The sequence below is a fragment of the Pangasianodon hypophthalmus genome, chromosome 21, assembly GCF_027358585.1.
Source record: "Pangasianodon hypophthalmus isolate fPanHyp1 chromosome 21, fPanHyp1.pri, whole genome shotgun sequence".
NCBI classification, from domain to species: Eukaryota; Metazoa; Chordata; class Actinopteri; order Siluriformes; family Pangasiidae; genus Pangasianodon; species Pangasianodon hypophthalmus.
In genome coordinates, this window is record NC_069730.1 from 19,640,492 (window position 1) to 19,667,652 (window position 27,161).

General features: G+C 38.7%; 2 protein-coding genes across 6 annotated transcripts in view; both read right to left on the reverse strand.

Moving 5' to 3' along the window:
- The window catches only part of kdm4ab (lysine (K)-specific demethylase 4A, genome duplicate b), a 31,075-nt gene extending 11,870 nt beyond the window's left edge, over nt 1-19,205 (reverse strand). Inside the window, exons 1-16 of the mRNA XM_034314691.2 lie at nt 19,077-19,205; nt 17,280-17,437; nt 15,468-15,643; nt 14,468-14,582; nt 14,175-14,368; nt 14,025-14,074; nt 13,143-13,246; nt 12,917-13,054; nt 12,606-12,826; nt 11,664-11,818; nt 10,783-11,213; nt 9,000-9,108; nt 7,853-8,037; nt 6,476-6,665; nt 3,679-3,755; nt 1,192-1,247 (exon numbers count right to left, since the gene is read on the reverse strand). Of these exons, the coding sequence (XP_034170582.1) occupies nt 1,192-1,247; nt 3,679-3,755; nt 6,476-6,665; nt 7,853-8,037; nt 9,000-9,108; nt 10,783-11,213; nt 11,664-11,818; nt 12,606-12,826; nt 12,917-13,054; nt 13,143-13,246; nt 14,025-14,074; nt 14,175-14,368; nt 14,468-14,582; nt 15,468-15,643; nt 17,280-17,414 (2,336 nt within the window). The 5' untranslated portion in view covers nt 17,415-17,437; nt 19,077-19,205. The remainder of the gene's footprint in view (nt 1-1,191; nt 1,248-3,678; nt 3,756-6,475; nt 6,666-7,852; nt 8,038-8,999; nt 9,109-10,782; nt 11,214-11,663; nt 11,819-12,605; nt 12,827-12,916; nt 13,055-13,142; nt 13,247-14,024; nt 14,075-14,174; nt 14,369-14,467; nt 14,583-15,467; nt 15,644-17,279; nt 17,438-19,076) is intronic.
- Nucleotides 19,206-25,517: 6,312 nt separating this feature from the next.
- The window catches only part of ptprfb (protein tyrosine phosphatase receptor type Fb), a 201,502-nt gene continuing 199,858 nt past the window's right edge, over nt 25,518-27,161 (reverse strand). For all 5 annotated transcript variants that reach the window (XM_053227630.1, XM_053227633.1, XM_053227632.1 and 2 more), the window contains one exon: nt 25,518-26,462. In XM_053227630.1, the coding sequence (XP_053083605.1) occupies nt 26,394-26,462 (69 nt within the window). In that variant the 3' untranslated portion in view covers nt 25,518-26,393. The remainder of the gene's footprint in view (nt 26,463-27,161) is intronic.

Below are 27,161 nucleotides of genomic sequence, written 5' to 3' on the forward strand. Positions count from 1 at the left end.
TCTTTCAGTGGAACGGGGATCACAATAGGAGCGTCACTGAACAGATATAATTGGACGCTGGTTCATTCTCAGTGTAGCAGTGACACGGACATATGTGTGTGTGTGTGTGTGAGTGTGTGAGAGAGAGAGAGAGATATGATTTACAGAGATGATGATTTTCAGATCAGCCCAAAAAAGCCACAGAACAGGAAACACGTGGGACGTGAAAGACGTGAAAGGGTTAATTTCGCTTTGCGCTGACTTTATTTTGACCTGCGAATTCACAAACGTTGGTCTTTTGAGCCAATCAAACAAAACGGTGAGTATTTTGCTCCATAAGGCAGGGCAACATTTACCTTCCAGGCCAGTAATGAAATTGTAAACACAGCTGTTGTGTGCGTGTTTGTTTTTTTTAATGCTCTGAGCATGAAGACGTCACGTCCACCAACGATGGCATCTGGATTGGATCAGCTACAGAAGTGTTACTGGGTGCAGATGTAAACCATTTTGTTTTCCCATTTTTATTTTTAAATGCTTAAAAATCTCAATAAATTTGAATCTCTTCTCAGCAACACGCCAAGAAAGACAGTTAGCATCCTCGGATAAAGACAGACATAGCTAGTAGACTCAAGCTCCGCCCCCTACGTCCCGGCAGAACAAACAGGATGATAGCACTTTGAATAGATGACGCAACACGACAGGTTATAACCTAGTAAAGATTTATCGTGAAGATTCACACCATGTTTTGTCGATTGCACGGATGTTATTCGACACTAACTAAGCATTCAGATGGAAACTTTATACTGGATGATAAATCGCTAGACAGAATGCATATGCGTCGTTTGGAACATGGCCACAATCTCTTCTCCAAAAAGAACAAAAGAATGTCTGCACTTGGTGTGTGTGTGTGTGTGTGTGTGTGTGTGTGTGTGTACACAATGGTACAGTGACTTATCATGCCATTTATCACATTCCTACACTGAAGCATTTGCAGATATAAAGCAATCTGCTCTGTTAGTTATGGATCAACACGTACACGCGGTACCCCAAGCAACCCGGATTGAAGCCCACCCAACCGCCGTGTTATTAATAGACCCACGCGTTATTTACACCATTTTTTCCTGAGACATTTTATATCATTTCTGAACCTTGCTCTCATAAGTCTTAAAATAACTTTCTGGGAGCGTTGCCAAGATGGTCGTCGCTACTCACTTGTCATTGTTGGCTTTCTGCAGCGCTCCTCCTCTTAAAGAGCACAAACAGCAGTCCTGTGGGGGAGGGGGAGATCATAAATATAAACACACACACACACACACACACACACACAACAGAAAGTGGACACTGCAGGATGTTGCGTAAATAAACCCAAGTTAATGACGTCTTGTATCTGCCTGATGATTCGGTTCCTTTTCCCGTCAACATTCCTCCTTAGAAAAGATCCAACTCTGCAATCTATCTTTAGACGCTTTTAAATCTTTTTAACGTTCTATAAAACCGATAACGTCGGCATCCGTCCCACGTGTGTCAATATGTCTAGAGGGTGAGGAACGGTTACATCGTCAAAATACTGCTTATATCACGCAGAATGGTATCATCTCAGTGGTAAAATATTTAAAGCTTAACTTTACACAAACGAACGTATCGGGAGCCGTGTGATCGGCTGGTGGGTCTGGTTTCACGTCCCGTAGTTACAGTGTTTACCCGAAGCACACACTTTTACTGCCAAGAACACAGTTTTCGTATCGTATTCGTATCCACGGCTGCATTTTTACACCTTCCTTATCTGTTCACTCCCTTCTGCTTCTTCCTGATAAAATTTTTTTTAAAAAAACCACAGAACATACACAGAAACGAGGCTTTTTACAGCATCTCGGTTTGAATGTCTCCGATCTGAAACTAATCCAGCTACCATTTTTCTCTTAAGAAGTTACTGCTTTTTTTTTTTCCCGAGGTCGTACAAATCAATAATTTCAAAGCGCTTCGACCCATCATGCATAATTTACTTTTATAAGTTAAACAGAAATGGCACAGATCCGATACCCAGGTCCAATACCAGCAAAAAAATATCAGATATCGGATACCAGAGGGGAAAAAAAAGAAAGGAATGAATTCAATCCAGTCCTGTAACAAATACAAAAGACTGGAACTGGGTTTGGAAAAGATTTATATATATATATATATATATATATATATATATATATATATATATATATATATATATATATGAGATTCGAAATGTTATTCTTTAGAATTGATTTTTATTGTATTACAATTAGAATTATATATTATTTATATGATTGTTTTTTTTTTTTTTAAAATGCTCCAGTTTTAAAAAAATTAATTTGCTTAGTAGCATTGTTTTCATAAAAGAAAAAGTGTTAAGGTCTCACCTCTAAATTTCATTAAAACCTACTATTTTTAGTCAATAAGCAAGAAAAAAAAAGGTGGAGGAAATTAACTGTTAAATTTCATACAAAGAGACTTTGCAGAATTTTGCACTTGAAAAATTAAAAACAACAAAAACAACAACAAAAAGGTTTAAAGAATAAAAATATTGCTTAGCAATAATGCCAGAAGTTTTATTTCAAATAAAATGGATGTACATATTTTATAAATTTTTTTAAATCAATCACTTTGGTCAACAGGCACCTGGCGTCGTTTATGAAGCTAGATACAAACAGATTTATTCGTAAATCATTCGTACGAGCGTTTACACAAGACCTGCGGTATTCATGAAAATCCTGTAAATTCTGAAAAACGTTCGTATCCTACTCGTGCTCCTGAGTGTGTGTAAATTTACACACAAGTAAGAAGACTAACTAATATAAACCTCGACTTGATCGACTTCAGATCCTATAATCTGCAGGGATTACTGCACTTTTTATATCTGGAATATTCTGTGGAGTTTAAACTGTTTGTGTTTATGACGTTTCCAGCGTTTAGCAGACGCTTTTATCCAGAGCGACTGATAGAAGAGCTTTAGAGTCTCGATCAGAAACACGTCCTCATGCTAGTTCACTCGCTCAGGGACTCAGAGCTCCATCCACAACATTTACTCAAAACCAGTTATTTTATTTTATTGGCTTTAAGTAAAGAATATAAAAAAATAAAGAAAGTGAGCCGACGCAATCCCACAAATTAAGACAAATAAAACGAATCATTTAGTCTGCGCAGAGTCGTAGGTCGTAAACACACACCTCAGCTGACTGAAGATTTAGCGCTCAATTATTATTATTATTATTATTATTATTAATAATATACATTAAATATTTTTATCGGAATAGAAGCGAATCAAAATAACTTCCACTTCTGTTTTTCCAGCCTTTACCCTGATTGGTCATTTCGTTCTCCCAGCTGTCTGTGAGCTTGACCTTTTATGGAGTTTTGTGGGCGTCGCTACATGCAAATGAGCTGTTTCGGACGCGAGGTTACATTTCCGAAACTTTACTAAAAGGTTGATAAATGAGGCCCGATGTTTTAAATGTGCTTTAGAAATAAAATTTACATACTTAATTACCATAAAAATACCATTTAACAATAATAAAAGTAATATTTCAAATTGGATGCGTGAGTGGTGATGTTCTTGTTTAATTTGAATAATGCTTGTGTTTTTACCGTGATATTTTTTTTTGCCTACGATATTATACCATTTAAAAATAAATAAATAAATAAAAAAAGTAATGATACAAAAGTTCTCACCTGAGTAAAAGCGTTAGCCTCACAGCGTGAACACCTCCAACTGTCCAGATTGCTGTCTCGAGGCACTCCGTAGCAACCTGAGGAGACAGAGTTAATCCTTAACCCTCAACCTTTTTCTTTTCTTTTCTTTTTTTTTAAGTAAATGAGTCCATTTTCAGGGCCCAAAATACCCACCAATTTTTTTTTATACTTCTCTGAAGACGTATTGTGCGTTATAGGAGGTTAGACAACGTTCTTAATCAAATTTCATCACAAAATATATATAAAACTAAAATAATATGCGGTTTATATAACTACTAGAATAATCTGGGAACGATGTCAGAGGAAAAAATGAGAAATGAGAAATAGAATTAAATCCCCAAGGTCTCTATTGTTGGTTTCTAATTAAAGAAAACACACACACACACACACACACACACACACACACACACACATTAAATTGACAGAGCTAAACTTTCCGCAGCTCCGTGGTAGCTTTGACTCATTAGTAGAAGAAATTTGTAAAGCTAATCCTTCAACAATAAGACTCAAGAGCCAGAGGCTTGAAGTCTAAGAGCTTTTACAGCAGCAATTTTCACATTCCACAACATGATGCAGCAGGAACACATTGCACAATCGCCTACAGATCGGATTCACCGATGACGAGACACAAGATGTTTCAGCGCAAAGGTAAATAAAGAGCGACTGATGACCAAACCGTGAGTAGTGTTTGTTGTCGTTGATCAGATTTATTTCTGTGTCACTCGGTTAAAAATCGAGTCGTCTTGCTATCTACAGTCTCCATACATACGGGGAAATTAACATTTTTAGCAAAAGGTCTTCTAAAATATTTCATACTGAGTTTATAATATATATTTTTTTCCCAGATAGACTTTAAGAATGCCTTTGACAAAAGAAGAAGGGATTGAAATCATTCTCATGGCTGGATCGGGAAGCTGTCACATGGTCGCGATGGACTTTAACGGGAAACATGGCGAGAACATCACACACGAATGTTCACAAATTCAAAAAGACTGGAAGTGCTGAGGACCAACCGAGACCTGGACGTCCACCAACATCCACTGATGAAGACACAACCGACGTGCTGCTGGCGAACACGCAGTCCCCTGTGTATGGAGACTTTTGGGACACGCCGTAGAACGCGAATTGTGGACGCGATGCTATATTTACATCCACTCCTGCGGTAGACGTAATTTTCAAGCAGCTCAAGCTAATCTTCTGTGATGCAGGCTCTCAATAGGGTGGATATAGAGGTTTAGTTTGCGGTCGATACTTAAGTGTGCTTACAGCATAAATTTAGTAGCATGGAAACGTGTAATTTAGCAATTAATCTGAAAAAAAAAACCGTCTGTAATCACAATAACAGGTCTCATTTATCAATCATTTGATGTATATATGTTTTCATGGCCAAACCAAACAGAAAATTCTCACCAGATTTCATTGATTTTCATTCACGCACTCATGTGGATATCAGCTGTAAATTATATCAAGCGAGTTTATGAAAGAGAGCCGCCTTAGCACTAAGCGCTGAATCTTCCAGTAATGCAGCTCAGCCACTGCAGCGCATCAGCTACCATATACACACACTAACGCTTCCTTCTTTTAAAGGGCGCCATTACTTTTGTAGTTATAATTGAAGAACTAGTTGTTTTAATTTACAGATCTGTTAATATGAAGTGACTGAGTTTTATAAATTGGTGTGTAATTGAGATAAAGAGGAAGTGATTTAAAAACGTTACGGCGTAATCCTTATCGAAAAAAAGAAAATCGCAGAAACTCATCGCCAACTGTACGACTTGAAGCCGATCAATCGAAGCTCACGTTCTCCGAATACGTCATTTTAAAGAAGGGAGACGTAAGATATGAAAAAGTTTCTAGTTCCAGCTAACTCCAGATTTCTACCTGGCAACAACAACAGCTCTAACGGTTTTCCCTCCACACGAGCAGCGAATGTGTCGTCTACTCTTTCCCACGCCGAAAACATCTGAGGACGCAGAGAACATATTTTGGGAGACGCGAGTGCAAAAACACGGCCGTCTGCACGTCCGCGCTGGCGTTTTCGCCGTGGGAATATCTGGGAAAACGTCTGTGTTTTTGTTCCAAAACTATTTCGAAAGGACGTGCCAAGTGAATTAGTCTGAGAGAGAACGAAGTGACGTCAATCGCTTCAAAAAAATCACATCAACACTCCTTCTAATTCTTCTAACTCGCCCTCTTCTCTCATACGAACGGGTTCTTACTGGCGCTCTTCGATTCTGGAAGAAGAGAAGGTGTTGATTAATTCTCTATAACAGCAGCTCTGATGGTAGTGCAGCTGCACATCACAGGTTTACATTGTTATTGTTATTATTATTATTATTATTATTATTATTAAAACGCGTGTTCTAAGATGTTATCGTTCTAAGACGTTATCGTTTCTATGGTAACAGCTCACCCACAGGGACTCGTACGGCGGACGTAATACATCGTCGTCGATATGGTGAGGTTTTCTGTTAGGAAAATTACGTGTAACTATAAACGGATAAAAAGTATGACGTGTTTTTCTTTAATAAATTTAAAAAAAAAAAAAAAAACACACACACAAGATGACTAAAACACGTCAGGAAGTGCTGTTATAGGAAAAGGATCAACTTCCGGGCGCTTCACTTCAACTCCGTCGCTGATTATTTTCCTGTAACAGCATGACACGGAGTGTGTTATTCCTCACTTATTCAGTAACTAATGGAACTAATAGTGAAGGTGAGCGGCTGTGATGGTGATGAATCGGCGTACGCGGCGGCGATCTCTGATCACTCACTGGTGTGTACACGCACGGAGCACACCGTGCAGCTGACCAGAGGACTGGTGCCGTCCTCGTCCAGGTTCGGAGTGGACAGCTGTCCGTCCGAACTTCCCGTGAAGCACATCTCCGGGATCAGAGGCTTCGTCCTCAGCTTCTCCTGTCCGGGAGATAGAGACGTTCCCTGGATCAGAGTTCTCAGCTCGCTCTGGGAAGAACCGGAGATGGACACAGACGTGGTGTTAGAGCTGTTCATCCGTAGCACAGGCACACAATCTCACACACACACACACACAAACACACACACACACAATCTCACACACACACACACACACACACACCAGTTTACACATTTTGTTTCATTTTAGATAATACACCTGAATCCTTTTAAAGCAACTTTAGCAATAATTCAATAGCAGTCAGTTAGTCATTAGCTGTAAACTCAGTAACAGCCGTCCATTTTATAAGGATTAGAGGTGATGATCGTGCCAAAGCGACTAGATAAAAGACTAGTTACAGAAGCTAACTCACTAACTAGTGGAAAATCTGATGATCTGACAGACAAAGTTCTGATGATTTGGATGACTGAAATGACGGTACTATTATTAATTTTTTGTGGCAGCGGGGGCGTGGTCGAGCGTCAGCTGTGGATGGAGAGGAGGCGCGGCGAACCGGCAGGTAACGCGTGATGATGCTCACCTGTATCTTATTACCGCTAGTCTACTTCTTTGTGTCTCTTTGTGCTTTCAGTGAGTCCCGTAACCGGTGAGAAAGAGCGAGCGCGATTATAGCTGACGGAGCTTACGAGACACACATGCGCACACACACACACACACACACGCCACGGAGCGTGAATCTGACGGAGCGAAAGCTGCGAGTCCGGATAAGTATAAAATAAGAACTCATTTATAAATTGTTGTGTTAATAATCTATCAGAGTAGCAAGCTGCCTGTAACTCTGACACTTTTAACACAGTCCTCGTGTATGTTATCATCATTTGCGAATTAACAGATTCCTGGTCACGTATCGCTAATAAATCGCTTCGTATCAGATTCAGTGGCATCCTCAAAACATCGAATCGTTGCCTTGTGAATCGTATCGTATCGATTTAACGGTATCGTCGAATCGCGAATCTCTGCCTTAACAATCAAAATCATATCGTGTGGAATCCCGAGATGACTAAAATTCTTGAATTTAATACCGATCGTAATAATATTCCTTTACAATTTTGTCCAAACACAAAATAAATCAAAGGTGACCATTCTTTTTTTTTTTTTTTTTTTTACACCATTGTTGCTGGATGCATCACGGTTCTAATTTGTGCATCTCGATTAGCTTTGTCTTCGTGCATCATTAGAAGGAAAGGCGCGCTCCTCGTCGCCGGCTCGTCTGTACCTGCTCGTACGTGTGGAAGAGGCTGCACACGGCGCAGTACGGAGGCTGGAGACCCACACGCCGGTTGAATTCCCGCTCGACTTTAAAGCTGCGCAGTATCCGTTTCTGCCAGAGGGGCGTGAGTAGCCGGGCCCAGGGGTCCGATTCCTGAGAGTCCTCATCGATCTCCACCTGCTCCTGCAGCTCTGTACACACACACACACACACACACACACACTCATTACACGAGACTGTGTAAACATACAGGATGTACATTTGAATCTACTTCTTTGGACAAAGTGTGAATTAGACTGAAATATCAAAACTGTATCAATACAGTGCCTTGCATAAGTATTGACCCCCGACATGGTGCTATTCGGTTAGGTATACGTACAAACTCTGGATTTTACCAGGAACAGGTGTATTTCTACTGAGGTCACATGACACTTTACCTGCACACGGGTCGCCTCCGTTCAGCGAATTAACGCGTCTGCTGTTTAAAACGCTGCACTGACGTGTTCGCTACAACGCTGAGGTTTATAATGTGTTGACTGGAATTATATTTACATTATTCCTTCAATGAAATCAAAGCAATTTATTCAAAGACGCTTACAATTAAACGAGTTTCTTTGAGTACTGTTCAGCGCAATCGTTACGTATTTCCTGGCGCTCTTTTGCCGCTGTCTGGGACGCATCGAGACGCTTCTGCGTTTGCGATACAGTGGTTCGAGTGATCGGATCCCGACGCGTCTCTGAAACACACTGGACCCCGTTCGCACCTGTACATGGCGCTGTCCACTTTTAATCGGATCATCCGGGACTTGTGCTGTGGACGGGTCCTTAGTGACTGGTTTCCACGGCTACGGAAAGTGAAAACTGAATCTGTCGCCATGCTGCAGCCATGGAAACCAGTCGTTGCTGTTATCTAATGGCGATATGGTCGAAACCAGAACGCATTCTAGAGGTTTCACAGCAACAGGGGGCAAATATTAACTTTTTAAACTTTTTTTTTTTTAATAATTTTGCAAACTTGAGATTCATGACATATGATTCCCAGTGAAGTCCATTTCAGTTCCAGATAACTAGCGTTACAAAATGCGGAAAAGTTCAAAAGGGGGGTGAAAACTTATGCACACGGCGGTACACGCATCATTTAGTGGAATGTAACCTTCATCGCTGGAGCTCTCTCTGAGCAGCGGGTGGAGGTGAGGCAGATTGCTGAGGGGTTGCAGCGTCCTCTTCATGCTCTTGTTCTCCTTCTCATCTTCCGTTTCCTCCTGCGGTGAACAGAACGCCGGCTTTAACATCCAAACCTAAAGCGTCTACATCTAAACCGTCGTGTTACCGTACGGACAGACGAGCATCGAGGACCGGGGAGAGCTCTCAGACTTAATCATCAGAAACTTTTAAAATAAAAAAAAAATAAAAAAAAAACAGATATAGCTCCTTTTAAAGCTCTCGTACTGAAAGAAAAACAGAATCCCAAACCACAGGCTAGGAGAGAGAATTAAAACGCTAATCTAATGAATCCATGCGCTAATAATCATTTCTTTAACCACGCCTCTTCGCTTCTTAGCTCCTCCCTCTGAGAAGCGAGAAAAGAAAGGAGGTGTAAATAAAACCCTGGTCTGAGACGAGACGTTCTCTCTTATAAACACGTCACTTTAAAGCGACTTTCAGTGTATTCGCTTGTTGTCTACGTGTTAACGATTTAACAAACATTATCGCGTATATATATATATCGCGTAAACGTTCACTTAACGAGATTCTACTCACTTCTCTCTCTTTTTTTTTTTTTTAAAGAAAAGCATATTAAATGACGTTTGTGCAAGGATTTAATTTGTGCTTATTTGTATTTGTTTATTAAATATGATTAATTGTGTATTTGTGGTTCCTGTTACTGTAGAGGTGAAGCATTTTATTTTGTCTCCTTTCTTGTTTATTTGATTTCGCTCAGTAACATTAACGCAGAATTAACGAGGAGGAGAGCGAGAGCGAGAGCTCGGCGGGTTTGGGATTCAGGTTTGTGTTATAGTGACATCCGGTGTTCACAGCAGGAACTTCGTTTTAAAGTGTAAAAAATGGGTAAAAAATGTATTTTTGATTTATAAAGAATAATAAAAAAAATTAACCACCGAAACTGAGAAACTGTAAAAATGAAGTACAGAATTTTAACATCAGATCAGAACATCAGCTGCTTCAAGTCAGTTTAATTCAATTTATTTTTAAAATATTACAGTATAGTGACATAATTTATGATGATATCGAGGTGTGAGTGTGTGTGTGTGTGTGAGAGCTCCTCGCCACGTGCGAGTGTGTGTCTGAGCTCCTCACCACATATGAGTGTATGTCTGCTCACCTTGTGTGTGTGTGTGTGTGTCTGAGCTCCTCACCTCCTGTGTGTGTATATATATGTGTATATGTGTGTGTGTGAGCTCCTCACCTTGTGAGTGTGTGTGTATATATGTGTGTGTGTGTGTGTGTGTGTGTGTGTGTGTGTGTGTGTGTGTGTGTATGTGAGTGTGTGAGCCCCTCACCTCGTGTGTGTGTGTGTATGTGAGTGTGTGAGCCCCTCACCTCGTGTGTGTGTGTGTGTGTATGTGAGTGTATATGTGAGTGTGTGTGCTCCTCACCATGTGCTAGTGTGTGTATGTATGTATGTATGTATGTATGTGTGTGTGTGTGTGTGTGTGTGTGTATGTGAGTGTATATGTGAGTGTGTGAGCTCCTCACCATGTGCTAGTGTGTGTATGTATGTATGTATATGTGTGTGTGTGTGTGTGTGTGTGTGTATGTGTGTGTATATGTGAGTGTGTGAGCTCCTCACCTCATGTGTATGTGTGTGTATGTGTGTATATGTGTGTGTGTATGTATGTGTGTGTGTGTGAGTGTGTGAGCTCCTCACCTCATGTGTATGTGTGTGTGTGTGTGTGTGTGTGTGAGCTCCTCACCTCGTGTGTGTCCGCGCTGTGTTCTGGAGTGTCTGCGCTGGGTTTCAGCTCAGGTGTGGGTTCGGACTCGGACTCGGACTCGGACTTCCTGAAGTCCTGGACCCTGGGAGGTTGAGGTTTGCAGAGCGAGGCTTTGGCGGCGTAGGTGTGGACCTGCAGGGCGTCGGAGGGGCTCAGGGTCCTGTGGAAGAGCAGGCTGGCCACCCCGGGCTTGCTGGAGGTCCAGGGCAGGGCGGAGAGGCAGTGAGGGGCCATGGGGACGGTGGCGATGGACAGGTGGCCTTTCCTCTGGGCCTGAGGACACGCCGCGGCCGAGCCCGAGGTCACAGCGGCGTTCTCCGACTTAACGCAGACCGCCCTCTCGGAACGATCGCCGAGCTTCAGCCACTTCCTGCCGTCTGGAGATTTTACACTCGACTGACTGCTGCACTCTGAAACCAAAATAAAGCACGTTCACATTCACTGCACTCCAGTGATTAGATAGATCGGATAGATCAGACAGGCAGCTAGATAAACAGAGACGAAGCCACAGACAGACAGAGAGACAGAAAGAGAAAGATGAAGAGAAGTAGAAAGAAAGAAAGAAAAAAAAACAAATAGACAGAAACACAGAGATAGACAGATAAGTAGACAAATAGAAAGAGAGACGTAGAGAGAGAAAGAAACAGACAGACAGATTAGACAAACAAACAGACAAAGAGAGAGAGAGAAAAATAGATGCAAACAAAAAGATAGAGAGATGGAAAGAAAGAAAGAAGGAGACAGGAAACAGAGAGAGAGAGAGAATAAATGGAAGAAGAAAGAAAGCAATGAAACAGAAAGAAATTGAGAGAAAGAAAGAATTGTGCGTTACGAGGAGGAGAGCGGTGTGAGGAACGCACCGGTGTTGTCCCGGCTCGGATCGGCGCGTGGAGACAGGCGTCCCTTCTTCCCGTACTCCGAGTCGTCATACGGCGCGTCGCTCTTCGGTAGAACGTCATCCGGTACCTCCAAACACACACGGTGCCGCTTGGTACCGATTCTCTGTTTGGCCACGCTGAGAACACACACGGAGCGAAATTATTCAATATCACGCATCATTTAACTTTAGCTACAACATTAAGGAAAAAATAAATAAATGATGATCCGAGTTAGTGCAGAAATTATTATTCATAGGAATAACGTTAAAGGAACGATAGCGTTAAAGGGACAATAGCGTTAAAGGGACAATAGCGTTAAAGGGACAATAGCGTTAAAGCAATGATAACGTTAAAGGGACAATAATATTTAAGGAACAATAGCGTTAAAGGAACAATAGCGTTAAAGCAACGATAGCGTTAAAGGGACAATAGCGTTAAAGGGACGATAGCGTTAAAGGGACGATAACGTTAAAGGGACGATAACGTTAAAGGGACGATAGCGTTAAAGGGACGATAGCGTTAAAGCAACGATAGCGTTAAAGGGACAATAGCGTTAAAGCAACGATAGCGTTAAAGGGACGATAGCGTTAAAGGGACGATAACGTTAAAGGGACGATAGCGTTAAAGGGACAATAGCGTTAAAGCAACGATAGCGTTAAAGGGACGATAGCGTTAAAGCAACGATAGCGTTAAAGGGACAATAGCGTTAAAGGGACAATAGCGTTAAAGGGACAATAGCGTTAAAGGGACAATAATATTTAAGGAACAATAGCGTTAAAGGGACGATAGCGTTAAAGGGACAATAGCGTTAAAGGGACAATAGCGTTAAAGGGACAATAGCGTTAAAGGACACAAAACCTGGCGCCGGAACATCGACCTGGACAGAATCTACATTCCTAAAAGATAGACGGATTTTATTTTGACCTTTTTTTAGACGAGTCGTTGCTCTGGTTCTGTGTACAAGGCTCTCGATGGCCGAAGTTTCCTTTCTTGCCTCCGAGGAATTCCGCCGCCTCTGGAGTGGGTTTGGTGTGATCGATGGGAGCGTTGTCCTTCCCCGCCAGCCACAACTCGTAGCGCTCGGGCTGGAACTTCCTCACAAACACGTCCATGGAGATCTTCACCATGTCCTTCCGACAGGAACACTGCGGCGGAGAGCGCGGCGGAGCGTCAGGCGTGAAATTTACGCAAAACAGAACGCGCGAGACGGAAACGAAACTGAAAATCGATCTCACCAGAATGGCCTGCTTTCCGTAATCGATCCATCGCTGCGTGGCGAAGTTGGTCGACTCGGCGCAGTTAAATCCGTGATTGAATCCGGCGTGGTAGCCGTACGGGAACGTCACCATAAACTCTCCAGCTTCCTGAGTGATCTAAAAATATAAAAAACACGCCAAAACGCGTCATCGAGTGAGAAACGAATCGTAATCGAAGGCGAAAATCGATTATACGAACGCTCACCTTTTCAAAAGGGATGCCGTATTTCTTCAAAATGGAGGGAGAGATCAGAGTCATCTTGTGTCTGAGAAAAGCTTCGCAGTTTTGAGAACTTCCGGGAAAAAATCCTGCGCGAGGATAAGAGTCGGAATTACGACTAGCGTCATTTACGTTTAAATTTTAACCTGAACTTTACATTTTATTTTAACTGCAGTTCAAAAATATATCCAGTAGGAGGCGATAAAATGCAAATGAACTGAAATCAGCCATGAATATCGAAAAAAAAAAAAAAAAAAAAACCACCAAGTGTTATTACCACAAATAATTAAAAAAAAATATATATATATATACATATTTTTAAATCATCGCACAGACAGAAAGTCAATAATATAGGAGTCTAAACAAATAAGAAGCCGAGATACCACATCACATCTTTAAAATATTTTAAAAAAAACAAAAACAAAACAAAAAAAGCTGCTTAACGTTAAAAATCGTCAAATTAAAAATCATCGTGTTTCTGTCACTATGCAACAATGACAGAAGTAAAATAAATAAATAAAATAAAATAAAATACTAATCCCACAAAATCCAAACACGACACTTTTACGTTTTCAATTTAACTACTTTTTTAACGCAATAACGGATCAACAATTTAATCTGGTGTAAAACTATTTCACAGGACATTTCCGTTCAGATTAGTTTAGCACCGATTTTCCGCAACGTATCGACGCTCTAATGATTTACGTCACATGACCACCGGGTTATCTGGTGAATCCCAAATCTCGGAATTGCACCGTTCGCAGTCCTTCAGCGGAAAGACGGAGATTGCGAATCCTAAACATTAGAAGAGGAACGTGGGTTTTGATTACTCAGGGTCGTGTATGATGGGAGACGGGATTGAATTACCTTTCGCGAGACGCTCCAGTCTCTTCCCGTGCTCCGGAGGCACGCTATACCTGCGAAGGATTTTTAGAAATGAATGAAATGTTTTCCGGGATGACGTTTCCGACAAAACACACACACACACACACACACACACACACACAGGAGACGCACCATGACTTCGGTTCGCCGAAGTGAAGGTAGTTAATGCTGTAGAGGTCCATGTCCTCCGTGTGCCAAGCGAACGTGGTCTTCCACATGCCGAAGTACAGGTAGGGCGTGTTCACCCCCTCGATGGTGATGCCGCTGTCGTTCTCCACCGTGTCCAGGATGGTGTTCAAGCGGCCCACGTTCCACTCGTCGACGTCCTGATGTGGGCGCAAACGTACCGTCTACTCTGTAAATCCCGCCGTAACCGAGACACGACTTGATAAAAAAAAACTTTTATTAATTATTAAACCACTCACGGGGTCGTAGAGCGTCCCGTTCACGTCGGCTCCGTAGATCGGAGGGTTGAAGGTCACGTTTTTCCAGTACTTCCTTTCGAGCTCTTCGAAGTCGTCGTAGCGAGGGCTGCAGAACCTGCGGCGAGGGGAGAAGACGGTAAACTCGGAGAATCGTCACCACTGCGACGGAACGACGCTTCTGCGATGAAATCTGGATTTCTGACGATTGAAACCCTTTCGTGCTTTAGTTCCTCCGTCAGCTGAAAAACTGAAACCTCTAAAGCATCGAACATCAGATCACTTTTTAACTCCGGTGTAATTCCTGAGCTTTTGGTAAAAGTAGCGATAACTGAAATGAGATGTTACTGTGAGTGTTAATGTTAGTGTGAGTGTGTGTTACTGTGAGTCTGAGCGCGAGTGTTAGTGCGAGTGCTAGCCTGAGTGCGAGTGTTAGCGATAGAGTGTTAGCGATAGAGTGTTAGCGATAGAGTGTTAGCGATAGAGTGTCAGCACGAGTGTTAGCGATAGAGTGTTAGCGATAGAGTGTTAGCGATAGAGTGTTAGCGATAGAGTGTCTGCACGAGTGTTAGCGATAGAGTGTTAGCGATAGAGTGTTAGCGATAGAGTGTCTGCACGAGTGTTAGCGATAGAGTGTTAGCGATAGAGTGTCTGCACGAGTGTTAGCGATAGAGTGTTAGCGAGAGTCTGAGCGCGAGTGTTAGTGTTAGTGCGAGTGCTAGCCTGAGTGCGAGTGTTAGCGATAGAGTTAGCGAGAGCGTCAGCGATAGAGTTAGCGAGAGCGTCAGCGATAGAGTTAGCAAGAGTGTCAGCGGGAGTCTGAGTGCGAGTGCTAGCCTGAGTGTTAGCCTGAGTGTTAGCCTGAATGTTAGCCTGAGTAAGAGTGTTAGCCTGAGCGTTAGCCTGAGTGCGAGTGCTAGCCTGAGCGTTAGCCTGAGCGTTAGCGCGAGTGTTAGCCTGAGTGTTAGCGCGAGTGTTAGCGCGAGTGCGAGTGCAGACTCACTTGTCGCTGTTGGCCGTCTTGCGGAACTCCTTCACGGTCATGGGCTTCTTCTGGATGTTGTACTGTGTGAAGAGTCCGGACTGACCCGTCACCACCTGCTGGATCGGCGCCGGGATCAACAAGTCGTCGATGTCGTCGTACGAGCGTCTGGGCTTCCACTCCTTCGGAGGGACGATCTGTGGACGAACGTCACGCGATCACGCACACCGTATACGCTGCTACAGTAACGCACGCGGCATTAATACTACAGCCGAGCGATGCGATGATGATACCGATATCGCCGTTAATTATATCACGATGTACTTTTCGGAGACTTCGTTAATATCAGTGAAACCTTTATTAAAGTTTACGCACCGACCGGAAGCAGCTGATGTGATGATAAAAACTCTACACTTTATCTTTTTTAACATTTTTTTTAAAAAAAGAAGTTACTTTTTTATTTAAAGAAATATGTTTTTTTCCTCTTTTAGCTTCTTCTTTTTTTTTTTTTTAAACAATATTTTATATTTATTTACAATTTTTTTATTGTATATAAAATGTTCTTTTTTTAAATATGAAGATAAAAAGACATTATTAATTTATTATTAATTACTAGCAAACAAATTTATCATCATTTATAACTTTTTTTTTTTTTAGAAATGTAACAGTATTGCTGTCGGTATATTGTGAAAATATCGCTCAGCCCGTACTTTATATACCTATATAAAATAAATAAATAAATATATAATAATAATTACAGTTTCTGTAAGCGATCGATTCGATACGTTTGATAAGTTTTAATTAATGATGAAAAACTTTTCAATGATAATTTCTTTTTTAGAAGTTTAGAAAAAATGTGTCAAATTTTTCATTAATCCATCTCTCTGTCTATCTCTCTCTCTTATTTATCTATCTATCTATCTATCTCTCTTATTTATCTATCTATGTATCTATCTATCTATCTATCTATCTCTTATTTATCTATCTATGTATCTATCTATGTATCTATCTATCTCTCTTATTTATCTATCTATGTATCTATCTATCTATCTCTTATTTATCTATCTATGTATCTATCTATCTATCTATCTATCTCTTATTTATCTATTTTATCTCTCTTATTTATCTATCTATCTCTGTCTCTTATTTATTTTTCTCTCTGTCTCTCTCTCTCTTATTTCTCTCTCTCTCTCTCTTATTTCTCTCTCTCTCTCTCTTATTTCTCTCTCTCTCTCTTTCTCTCATTTCTCTCTCTGTCTCTCTCTCTTATCTCTCTCTCTCTTTTCTCTCTCTCTCTGTCTGTCTCTCTCTCTCTGTTATTTCTCTCTCTCTCTTTCTCTCTCTCTCTCTGTTATTTCTCTCTCTCTCTTTCTCTCTCTCTTATTTCTCTCTCTCTCTCTGTCTGTCTGTCTCTGTCTGTCTCTCTCTCTCTCTCTCTTATTTCTCTCTCTCTCTGTCTCTCTTATTTCTCTCTCTCTGTCTCTCTCTCTTATTTCTCTCTCTCTGTGTCTCTCTCTCTGTTATTTCTCTCTCTCTCTCTTATTTCTCTCTCTCTCTGTCTGTCTCTCTCTTTCTCTCTCTCTTATTTCTCTCTCTCTCTGTCTGTCTCTCTTATTTCTCTCTCTCTGTCTCTCTCTCTCTCTGTCTCTCTCTCTCTCTGTCTCTCTCTCTCTCTCTCTCTCTGTCTCTCTCTCTCTCTGTCTCTCTCTCTCTCTCTAACCCTGTTTTGCTTGGAGTTTGTTAGTGAGCTGGTTTATCGTATCTGTAGAAGCGACTCGCGGCGCTGTGATCGGATGTTTCCCGACTCTGCGCTTTATCTTTCCCGCGCTGTACCTTGGCCAGTCCGGCTCTGTGCGCTCCCTGAGACTCCATATACGCCACGTAGCGGCTGAAGCTCTTAAACTCCTCCATCGTCGGGTAAAACGTCATGATCCCTTTACAGGAGGAAGACGGCGAGTCGGACGCCATCCTCGCTCCCGGCAGATCCGATCCTAAAGGCAGACAGACGCTTTAATCACAGCTGAAAAACGTGAATTAAACGTCAACCTGAAAAACATTTATAACTTTACGACTGAAGTTTAAAACTTTATGATTTATCAGAAATTATAAAAACAATTACATCTAATATTCATGAATAATCAGTTCTCAGCTCTCAGTTTTATCCTTTTCAACATTATAAATATTTTTTATAACTTTAGTTCAACAGAATGTTCCTGCAACGACATCAAACAAACAAACAAACAAATAAACAAAAACAACAACAACAACAGTGTCAACATGTTACAACATGAAAATGATTCAAAACCAGATTATTGAATTTTATTTTGTTATTAAAGTTTATTACACTGCTGTATTAAAAATAACTTATTTTAACATATGATTATATTTAACATTAATTTACAATTTAAATTAAATAAACAAAAGACTTAAGAGGACTAAAATTAGAGTATTGACATGTTCACAACACTGTAGTACAAAAAAAATTAACTGATTATTATTATTATAGTTTTTAAAAATAATAATAATAATAATAAAGTCATTGTTAATAATAACAACAATAATAACAACAAAAACAACTATATTATTATTATTATCATCAACAACAACAACTGTAATAATAATAATAACAACAATAATAACAACAACAATAATAACAACAACAATAATAATAACAACAAAAACAACTATATTATTGTGGTTATTATTACAGTTGTTGTTAATAATAATAATAATAATAATGATAATGATGACCATCAGTATTAAATTTTTTAATACTACAACAACAATAACAACAACAACAATGTTATTATTATTATAATTATTATAAATGTTTTAGACGGTGCATTTATAATATAACTGGAACAAGCCTTTATCTTATGCTCCACGTTATTTATTTATTTATTTATTTATTTAACATACCCAAGAAGTAATTAATTTTACAGAAAAGACTAGAGTCACTAATTTAATACAACTTTCATCACGTAGGGTGATTTTTTTTTTTATTATAATAACTGATATAATAAATAAAATATTTTATAAATAACACACAGTATTGTACACTAAATGGCTAAGCTATCTCACACACACACACACTCTCACACACACACACTCTCACACACTCACACTCTCACACACTCACACTCTCACACACTCACACTCTCACACACTCACACACACAGCGGTGTAACTTCACTTAACGCATCTGTGTACACAATACACAATAAGCCACGCCCCGTCTTAGCCACGCCCCTCCAGTCGCGCCACTCTAAACGCTGATTGGCTAAAACAAGCGTCTCTTTAAAAAGTCTTACGGCTAATGCTAACTTAGCATGCTAGCTAGGCCGTGATGTTACACGTCCCGGAAATGCGAAAACATTCAGCGGACATTACTGTTACAGTTTAAAAGCTTAACAACATCGTGAACTAAAACGCAGAAATAAAGAGAAGAGACGCGGGAAAAGTTGATTTATTAGCCGAGATTAGCTTTAGCGAGCAATACTCTCCAGTGCTAGCGGTTAGCTAGGTAGCATTAGCTAGCTCAACTCCGTACAGGATGTTCAAATATTAGCGTAAAGAAGAAAGCGCGCTGATTTTGGAAAGAGTTCATGGTGTAAATGCAGAAGTACTTACCGCTGATGTCGAATAAACTGCGAGGAATTTCCCCCTGAGGCTTTAGCGATGTTCAGTCACTTCGCTCAACACCGGACGTTTAAAAGCCGAAACCCGTAACCTCCATTAGCTCAGCACTGCGCATGCGCGCTGTGGATTTGTTTACTATGGCAAAGAGGAGCCATAACCAATCACAGCGCAGTCACGTCCCGGGTTGCCAGATTGGGGATTAATACTCACTACTACAACAACAACAAAACCCCCGTATTTTTGTGTTTATTTTTCTGTTTGTTTGTTTATTTAATGACCAAAATTTCTTAAAAATGTTGTTCGAATAGTTATGAGGTCATTCCTGCTGCCACATATTAACTGTAAAACATACTCGTAGCCTGCTTTTGACTAGTTTATTTATCTATATGCTTTTGTTTTCTTTCAACAAACAAATATATTAATATAATATAAATAAAAATAATTTTAGTATTTTAAGTCTTAGGAAAATATAAAGAAATGCTGTAAAAGCACAAATCCATTCAAGAATAATGAAATGAGATTAAATCTTTTTTTGCATAAATTGTGTTCAAACATTCAGATTATTTGTTTATTTATTTATTTATGTTGTTTTTTTAAAATTATTATTATTACTTAAAATTGCATGTCTTTTTTACTTTCGAGTTTGTGTTTATTCTAAAGATCATGTACTACATTAAAAAGATAATGGATTGTCCATGTGGTGGAATAAGGGGAAAAAGGTATAAGATATAAAACATTATAAATATTTAGCTCTGAAATATTTAAAATATAACAATATTCCTGATATTTACAAAATTTGATGTAGTTTAGGATTGTTGTGTTTAAGCAAATTTTAAAGGTTAAAGAAAATCTATCTTTAATTTGAAAAAGTCTTTTAAAAAATGTGTCCTTTGGAGTCTGGCACAAAATATTTTATTTAATTTCCCAGCTGAAAAAAAAAACCCAATAGAAACCCTCATAGAGTTTGTAATGGTTTTAATGGTTTTAATGGGAATTGTATTGATTTTAATGGAAACTCTAACGATCTCTGTGGGTCTCTACTGGTAATTTATTGCCTTCTATTGGTGGCATGTTTTGTCTAGTGGATCCCATTAAGGACCAGTATTGGTGATGGTAATAGTTTTAATGGTTTTAATGGTTTTTAATAGTATTTGTAGTGGAAAGCATTAGAATTTCCACGATTGTTTTATTGTTTTTTTTCAGCAGCGCTGGGATTTTATGTAGAAAGAAAGTTTGTAAAGATATAATTATGAAAAAAAAGTGATTTGGAGGTGATTTACAGCTTGTGTTCCTAAAAGCAGCCTTAAATTTCTATATAATTTTAATAATAATAAAGTTATTGTTAATAATAACAACAATAATAACAACAATAATAATAATAATGGTATAGTAGTTGTTGTTGCCTTGTTATTATTATTATTATTATTATTAACAACAACAACTATAATAAATACAATAATAATAATATAGTTGTTGTTGATGATAATAATAACAACAACTATATTATAATTATTAATAAAAAAATTAGAGTAAATTAAATTTTCTATCATGAATGAACTGTGTGAAAAAGCAGTAAACAGTACTGAAGGAAACGAAGCCTCGAGTTGAGGTCACGACCCTTTGTGTTTAAAAGAGCATCAGTATCTGATACTGTGGAGTTTTATAAGGAAATTGGTTGGAAGTTTTTCTGAGCATCTTGGAGAATCTGACACGGTTCTTCAAGTCTTTCATTTTGTTTTGTTTTGTCTCAAAAGTACTTCATTATGATTTTTTGTCTGAAAAGTGGTGTATGATGTAATATATCACTTTCTTTACTGAGATACAAACATTTTTCTGTAGCATTTAATTTTTAGTTGGAAAAGTAATTCTAAAATATTTTTTTTACTGATCCAATAACACAGAAGTTATAAAATAAACATCTAAAACCAAATGAGATTAGACTCTGAACAAAAACAATTATGTTCCCAAGTGGCACTTGCTACTTTCTTTATCAATTTCATTTCCTTTCATTTATTCATTAATCTTCAGTAAATGATTTATCCTGGTCGGGGTGGTGGTGGATTCGGAGTGTATCCCGGGAACAGTGGAAGTTGGACGGGAATAAACCCAACACAGGACACCATACACACACACACACACACACACACACACACACAGCAATATATTTTAAATTACAATGTAAAGAATTAAAAAAAGAAAAAAACTTAGGTCATCTTTGATAAATTCTCATTTTTTCATTATTTTCATCATTTTTTCATTATTTCAGAGTTTTTTGTCCTTAAAATTCACTTAAAAAAATCTGATTTTCTGAAAAATCTGTAAAAAGTTCAGTTCCCCTTTTCCAGTCTCTTTCTGGAAATCTGGAAATCCACAATTAAAATCAGATTCAGTCTTTTGTGCTCACAGCGACGCAGTTTGGTCAAATGTGACAACTTATATATAACTCTCAAAAATTGAGTATCTCTCTCACTGAAAAAAGGCTCGAAACAAAGAAAAGGTAGTAATATATATATATATATATATATATATATATATATATATATATATATATATATATATATATATATATTTTTTTTTTTAATTTCCTATCTAGACTGAAAATTCAGCATTAAGTATTAAGAGACTAAAATAAGAAACAAGAGATTGATTTGAGACTCCTACTATGACTTAGTGATAATCTCGAAGATTAAACGATACACGTTAAATAACTTTAACTTGATATTATTTTTTCTTTTAGGTTACACAGAGGAGCAAAAAAAAAAAGACATAAAATGAAGAAAAATAATGAATCTGTAATTCTCAAACTCATCAATGAGTAAAAGGAAAGATGTTGACAACATCTTACAGCTACATACTCAGATACTGGATTGTGATTGGTCAGAAGAGGAGGTGTTGATTAGTTTTCTATAGCAGCAGCTCTGACAGTAGTGCAGCTGAAAATCACAGGTTTCTATTAACATTAATCCGCTCGCTCTAACTATAGTACGTTATGGTTTCTATAGTAACGGTTCATTCACAGGGACTCGTACGGCGGAGGATTCACTGATTAGAAACAGATTAAAAAGATAAAGTGAAGTTTTCTGTAAGGAGATGTTTATTTATTAAACATTTATGGAAGGAGTCTCCAGTGTCAGCACTTTGAAACAGAGTTAAAGCCGTAACTTTAAGTTTTACGACATCTTCAGGACAGAGGAGTTTACGCTTCTTAGTGATTTCTTGTTTTTTGTTTTATTAAGGATAAGAGAGAGAAAAGAGAGAGAGGGTGGTGAGGGAACGACTGTTTACAGCTGCTGTAACGTAAGTGAGAACAGGAACAAACGTCTTATGTGTAGCTATAAATGGATAAAAAGTATGCTGTGGTATTCAGTATGTGGTATAAGAAGAATAAAACTTTGGGAACGTGCTGTTTTAGGAAAGTAATCAACCTCATTGTAGGAACAGTAATTTATTCCTTACTTAATAAACACTTTAATATAACAATGAAATATTACATTGTAAATAACCGAAGTTACCCTGTAATCCTCTCTCTGACAGACAGGAGGCGCTTTTGGCATTTTCGCTGTGAAACTTCCATAAATTAAGTTCATTTCCTAATTAATTTCCCAGAATTCCGCAGCGTATGAACTGCAGGGAACGAGGTGCTTTGATCCCGAGCTCCTGCTGCGGAAAGTTTCGCATTTTCCCCAAGAAAGAAAGAAAGAAGGAATTAATAACATCAGTAACATTAACAATCAGTAACATTACTCTCCCCTTTTCATCCCACTGACCTGAGTCTGGATTTAAAAAGCATGCAATCAGGAAGTGTTTCGAATCTAACAGACATCAAAGCGTTTTTTATACCTCAGTGTGGGAAATGAGGTAGGTGTGTGATGTCATGAGGCTGAAGCGAGGCTGAGGCAGTGACTCAGAGACTCTTTTCCTGATCGAGAAAGCAAGCGGTGATGAAGGAAGCCGTCCGTCTGTAGCCACATTTCCACCTCAGGAACCTTTTGAACAACTAACCGAGATGTGGAACTCTCCTGAACGAGAACTACACAGTTCCTCAAAGAGTTCCTGGTCTGGTTTGGAAAACATGGACGAGGCAGAGACTGACGTTGAACTTTCACTTCCGGCACTTCCTGTCCTGGATCCCGGGACTTCATTTCCCTTTAAAAAAAAACCCTAAAAATGCAGTAATGTGCCCGAGTCTTAGGCAGCTGAAATTTTTTTTTTAATATAAATTTTATCTTAAATGTTTATTTTATGACTTCTGCATTATTGAGTCAATGAAACATTTTTACTTTTTTAAAAAATGTAAACTTTTTTTTTTTTTTTTTTTACATTTTTACAACTTTACTTTTCCAACAAAAAGTTAAATGTTACAGGAAAATGTTTGTGTCGCAATAAAGAAAGCGACATATTACAAAATACACGACTTTTCAGACAAAAGTCATAATGAAGTCTATCTGAGTTTATCTGCAAAATCAGAAACAGGTGAAACCGTCAGAGTCGCGAGAAAAACTGCAACTGCTTCTGCAAGATGCTGAGAAAAACCTCCAGCTCATTCATTTCCTTATAAAACTGCAAACAGTGTACGTGAGACTTCTGCATTTTTAAACAGCAAAGCGTTCATACACTGAATATTCCCTTCGCTTAGTTTATCACTGTTTACTGCTTTTAAAAGTGGATGTGTTTAAGTACGAATGTTTAATTTCATTATTTCTGAAGGCATCGCTGATTTATAGCATTTCTTCACGTGCCTCGGACTTTCACTCAGTACTGTACGTGACTATATAATGATGTTATCGTTCTGTCCTGAGGAACATCATTAGTTCTCGTGTATCTTGAGCAAATACCAAAAACATCTGGAATCTTTACACTCTGTTCTGCAGCAGGAAAAAATTCTGAGAGGAAAATTTCACCCTGAACGATTTGCACATTCAATTTAATAATTAACTTCAACAGCAGCTGAGATTTATTCTGTCATGATTTCTTTAGTATAAATATATTGCTTTATTTTCACTTTGGTTTCCTACATTACCCACAATGCCGTGCTGATAGCCCTCACACCCTTCGCTCTCTTTACCTAAAGAGAGTAATGCGGCGGCGCTTTAGTGTTTTAATCTGTACACTCTGCTCAAACAGATCAGCTTCCAAAGCTTCATCTTCCACATTAACACTGCAGTAAACTTCATCGCCATCGCGCTCGTCATCACGTAGGGCGCTAACTAGCTGAGCTGACAGAGCTGCATTGCATTCTGGGACGGCGAGGCCAGCGTCTGCGCAGATGTCTCAACAAGGTTCTGCGCTGGATTTCTCATCAGTACGACGCTTCTGGAAAACGTCGAGTGAGGAAAGAAGCTCTCGTTCTTTTTCGCTTCTCAGCGCTAACGGCGAAACCTGGCCCCTTTGAGATCGTCAAAATTTTTATCTCCATAGTAACGGAGCGCCACACAACCGCTAACGTCTGAATAATGAAACGACGAAAACACAGCAGCAAGTCAGCGCAATATACGCTTCAGTATAAACATCTTGTGTATAATGTGTGTGTTTTTTTTCAGGGTGGAGTTTTCCTTTGATTAAACCATTTCACGGATTTATAGAGTCGAGAAAAACAAACGACACAAAAAGACACTTCAGACGTCAGTGTTGTACAAAAAAAAAAAATTCCCCAAAACAATTATTCAACTTTATTAACATCAAGTTTTTGAATTCCAGTTTTTTTTTCTTCTTCTTCTTCTTCTTCTTCTTAATAACGAATAGAAAACAGAGTGCGTATACAACAGATTTAAACCCCTACAGCACGAACCATTCACAAGGTAAAAAGGAAACTTTTGGCCAACGTAGTGTGTGGTTATAATCAGGCCTCCGCTGTGCTTCATCAGAGAGAACACACACACACTCACACACACTCACACACACTCACTCACACACACTCAGACACAACCATGTGTGTGGTGTGTGTTAGGATTAATACAGTAGATATTACTTTTCGCAGGATTAATACAGATTCACCCCCAGCAGTCTCTCTCTCTCTCTCTCTGTAGTTGGTACGTCCCGATCACGTTCGTCCGGAGAATCGACGACTGATCAGATATCTGTAGCTGTTTATATACTATATGAATAATATTTATAATTTCTCATATTTATATGTGTATATTTATATATTTATATTTATATATATATCTATATTTCTGTATAAAAAGTTCACTTGTGGAGTGGTTAATACTGTACACTTGGATGAGAAATTAGATTCAGGATCAAAACATATCGTTAGTTTGATAGATTTGAACGCCTCGTATAGGCGCGCGCCGATAATCCAATACGCCGTATATCACGATATTTAACACGGATCTCGTTAACGAACATTCCACAGGAGGGGCTAGTCACATGACCCAGCTCCGCCCAATCAACAGGAGTAGCATTAGCAGTTATGGAACCAGTGGATGTAAATTTGTTTGTTTTATTTATTTATTTTTTGAATTCTTACAGACAACACTGATATAACATTGTGATAAAACTATTATCGCGATATAAAAAGAAATCGAATATCGGCGCACGCCTTTACGTGCGAAGCTCCGTCGTGGCGTGTGTTTAGTGTCACTGTTGTACGTATCTCTTGATTTTTTTTTTTTTTCTCAGTATTTTCTTTTCTACAAAGAAACAGAAAGTTAACCCGCTGCGATTCGCCGAATAATAATAATAATAACAATAACAATAACAATAAAAAAAAATTACAAATCATATATAAAAGAAATGAAAAAAATAGTAAGGTGTTATGAATTAAATCCGACAGCAGCTCTGAGAACGAACAGTGGTCCTCTTGTATTAGTACGTGTTAAAATCACACGCCCTGTGTGCTAAAACAACCTAAAAAAAAAATAAAACAAGAAAGGGAAATAAAATTACAATTAAAATTAAATTAAAAAAAAAAAAACAACAGTACCCTTTTTGTGGAAAAGGAAAAGGCGCAGAGGCCGTTAAGACGACAAAGATGTTAAACGATTAATAAAAACATCAAAATATTCTAAATAAAAGTCAGAATAAAATTTTATAATGATTAAAAAAAAAAAAAAGCTACCAGTAGCCGTTGTGTGTGTGTGTGTGTGTGTGTGTGTGTGTGAAAAATTAAGAGTTCAGAGCTGCTGAATCTGAATGTGAGTCAGTCAGGAAAAAAGCTGTGTTGTGTATCATGTTTGTGTGTGTGTGTGTGTGTGAGATGTGAGCCACACACACACACACACACACACACACACACACTCTGAAGTGTTTTTCTTTCTTTCTTTTTTTTTTTCTGTTGTTGTTCCCGGTAGCTGAAGTCCCGCAGTGTTACGTTGCATAGTGGTCGAAACTCCCCAGATACTCCAGAGCTGCTCGGTAACACAGCTGGTACTGGTCCTTATGGGGGAAAAACACACACACACACACACACACACACACACACACACACACGGCAGGGTTAGTGTTCAGTTCATTTCTCATCACAGAATTCCTCTTAACAATAATGAAACAATCAACACGTCTGTTTATATCCAAACGTTTCGGGAGTCTGTTTTCCGTGGAATTTTAATATCCGTCAAAAACAAACATCTCGCTACAAATTTGAACAAGAACAAAGTGTGTCAGATATCTGAGGAAAAACAATAAATAAATAAATAAATAAATTTGATCAGATCTAATCTAAGATCAAAGATTTGATTTGGAATGAGAAATGTTTACATATAAAGAGATTTTTATCATATTTACACTTTATTATATTGATCATATTTGCATATTTGCAGTCGAAGTGATTGTTGTGTGAAAGTTACGAGTTTTGTGGGGTTTTTTTTTTGTGTTTAAAATGTCATTATAAAGCTGAGAAGGTTTTAAAGAAAATAATATCAGATGGATATCGATATCGGCTCACGCTCGAGGTTTCGGTATCGTTATCGTTACTGGAAAAGAAAAAGTAGACTCCTGCCAACATTTTAACAAATATTTTCACTAATTTGTGGCCTTTTTTTCCTTTTCTTTTCTTTTCTTTTTTTTTTTTTTTTTACAGATTTCTAGTAATAAATGATTCACTGTTGGTGCAATTTCATTCTGAACCCCAAATTA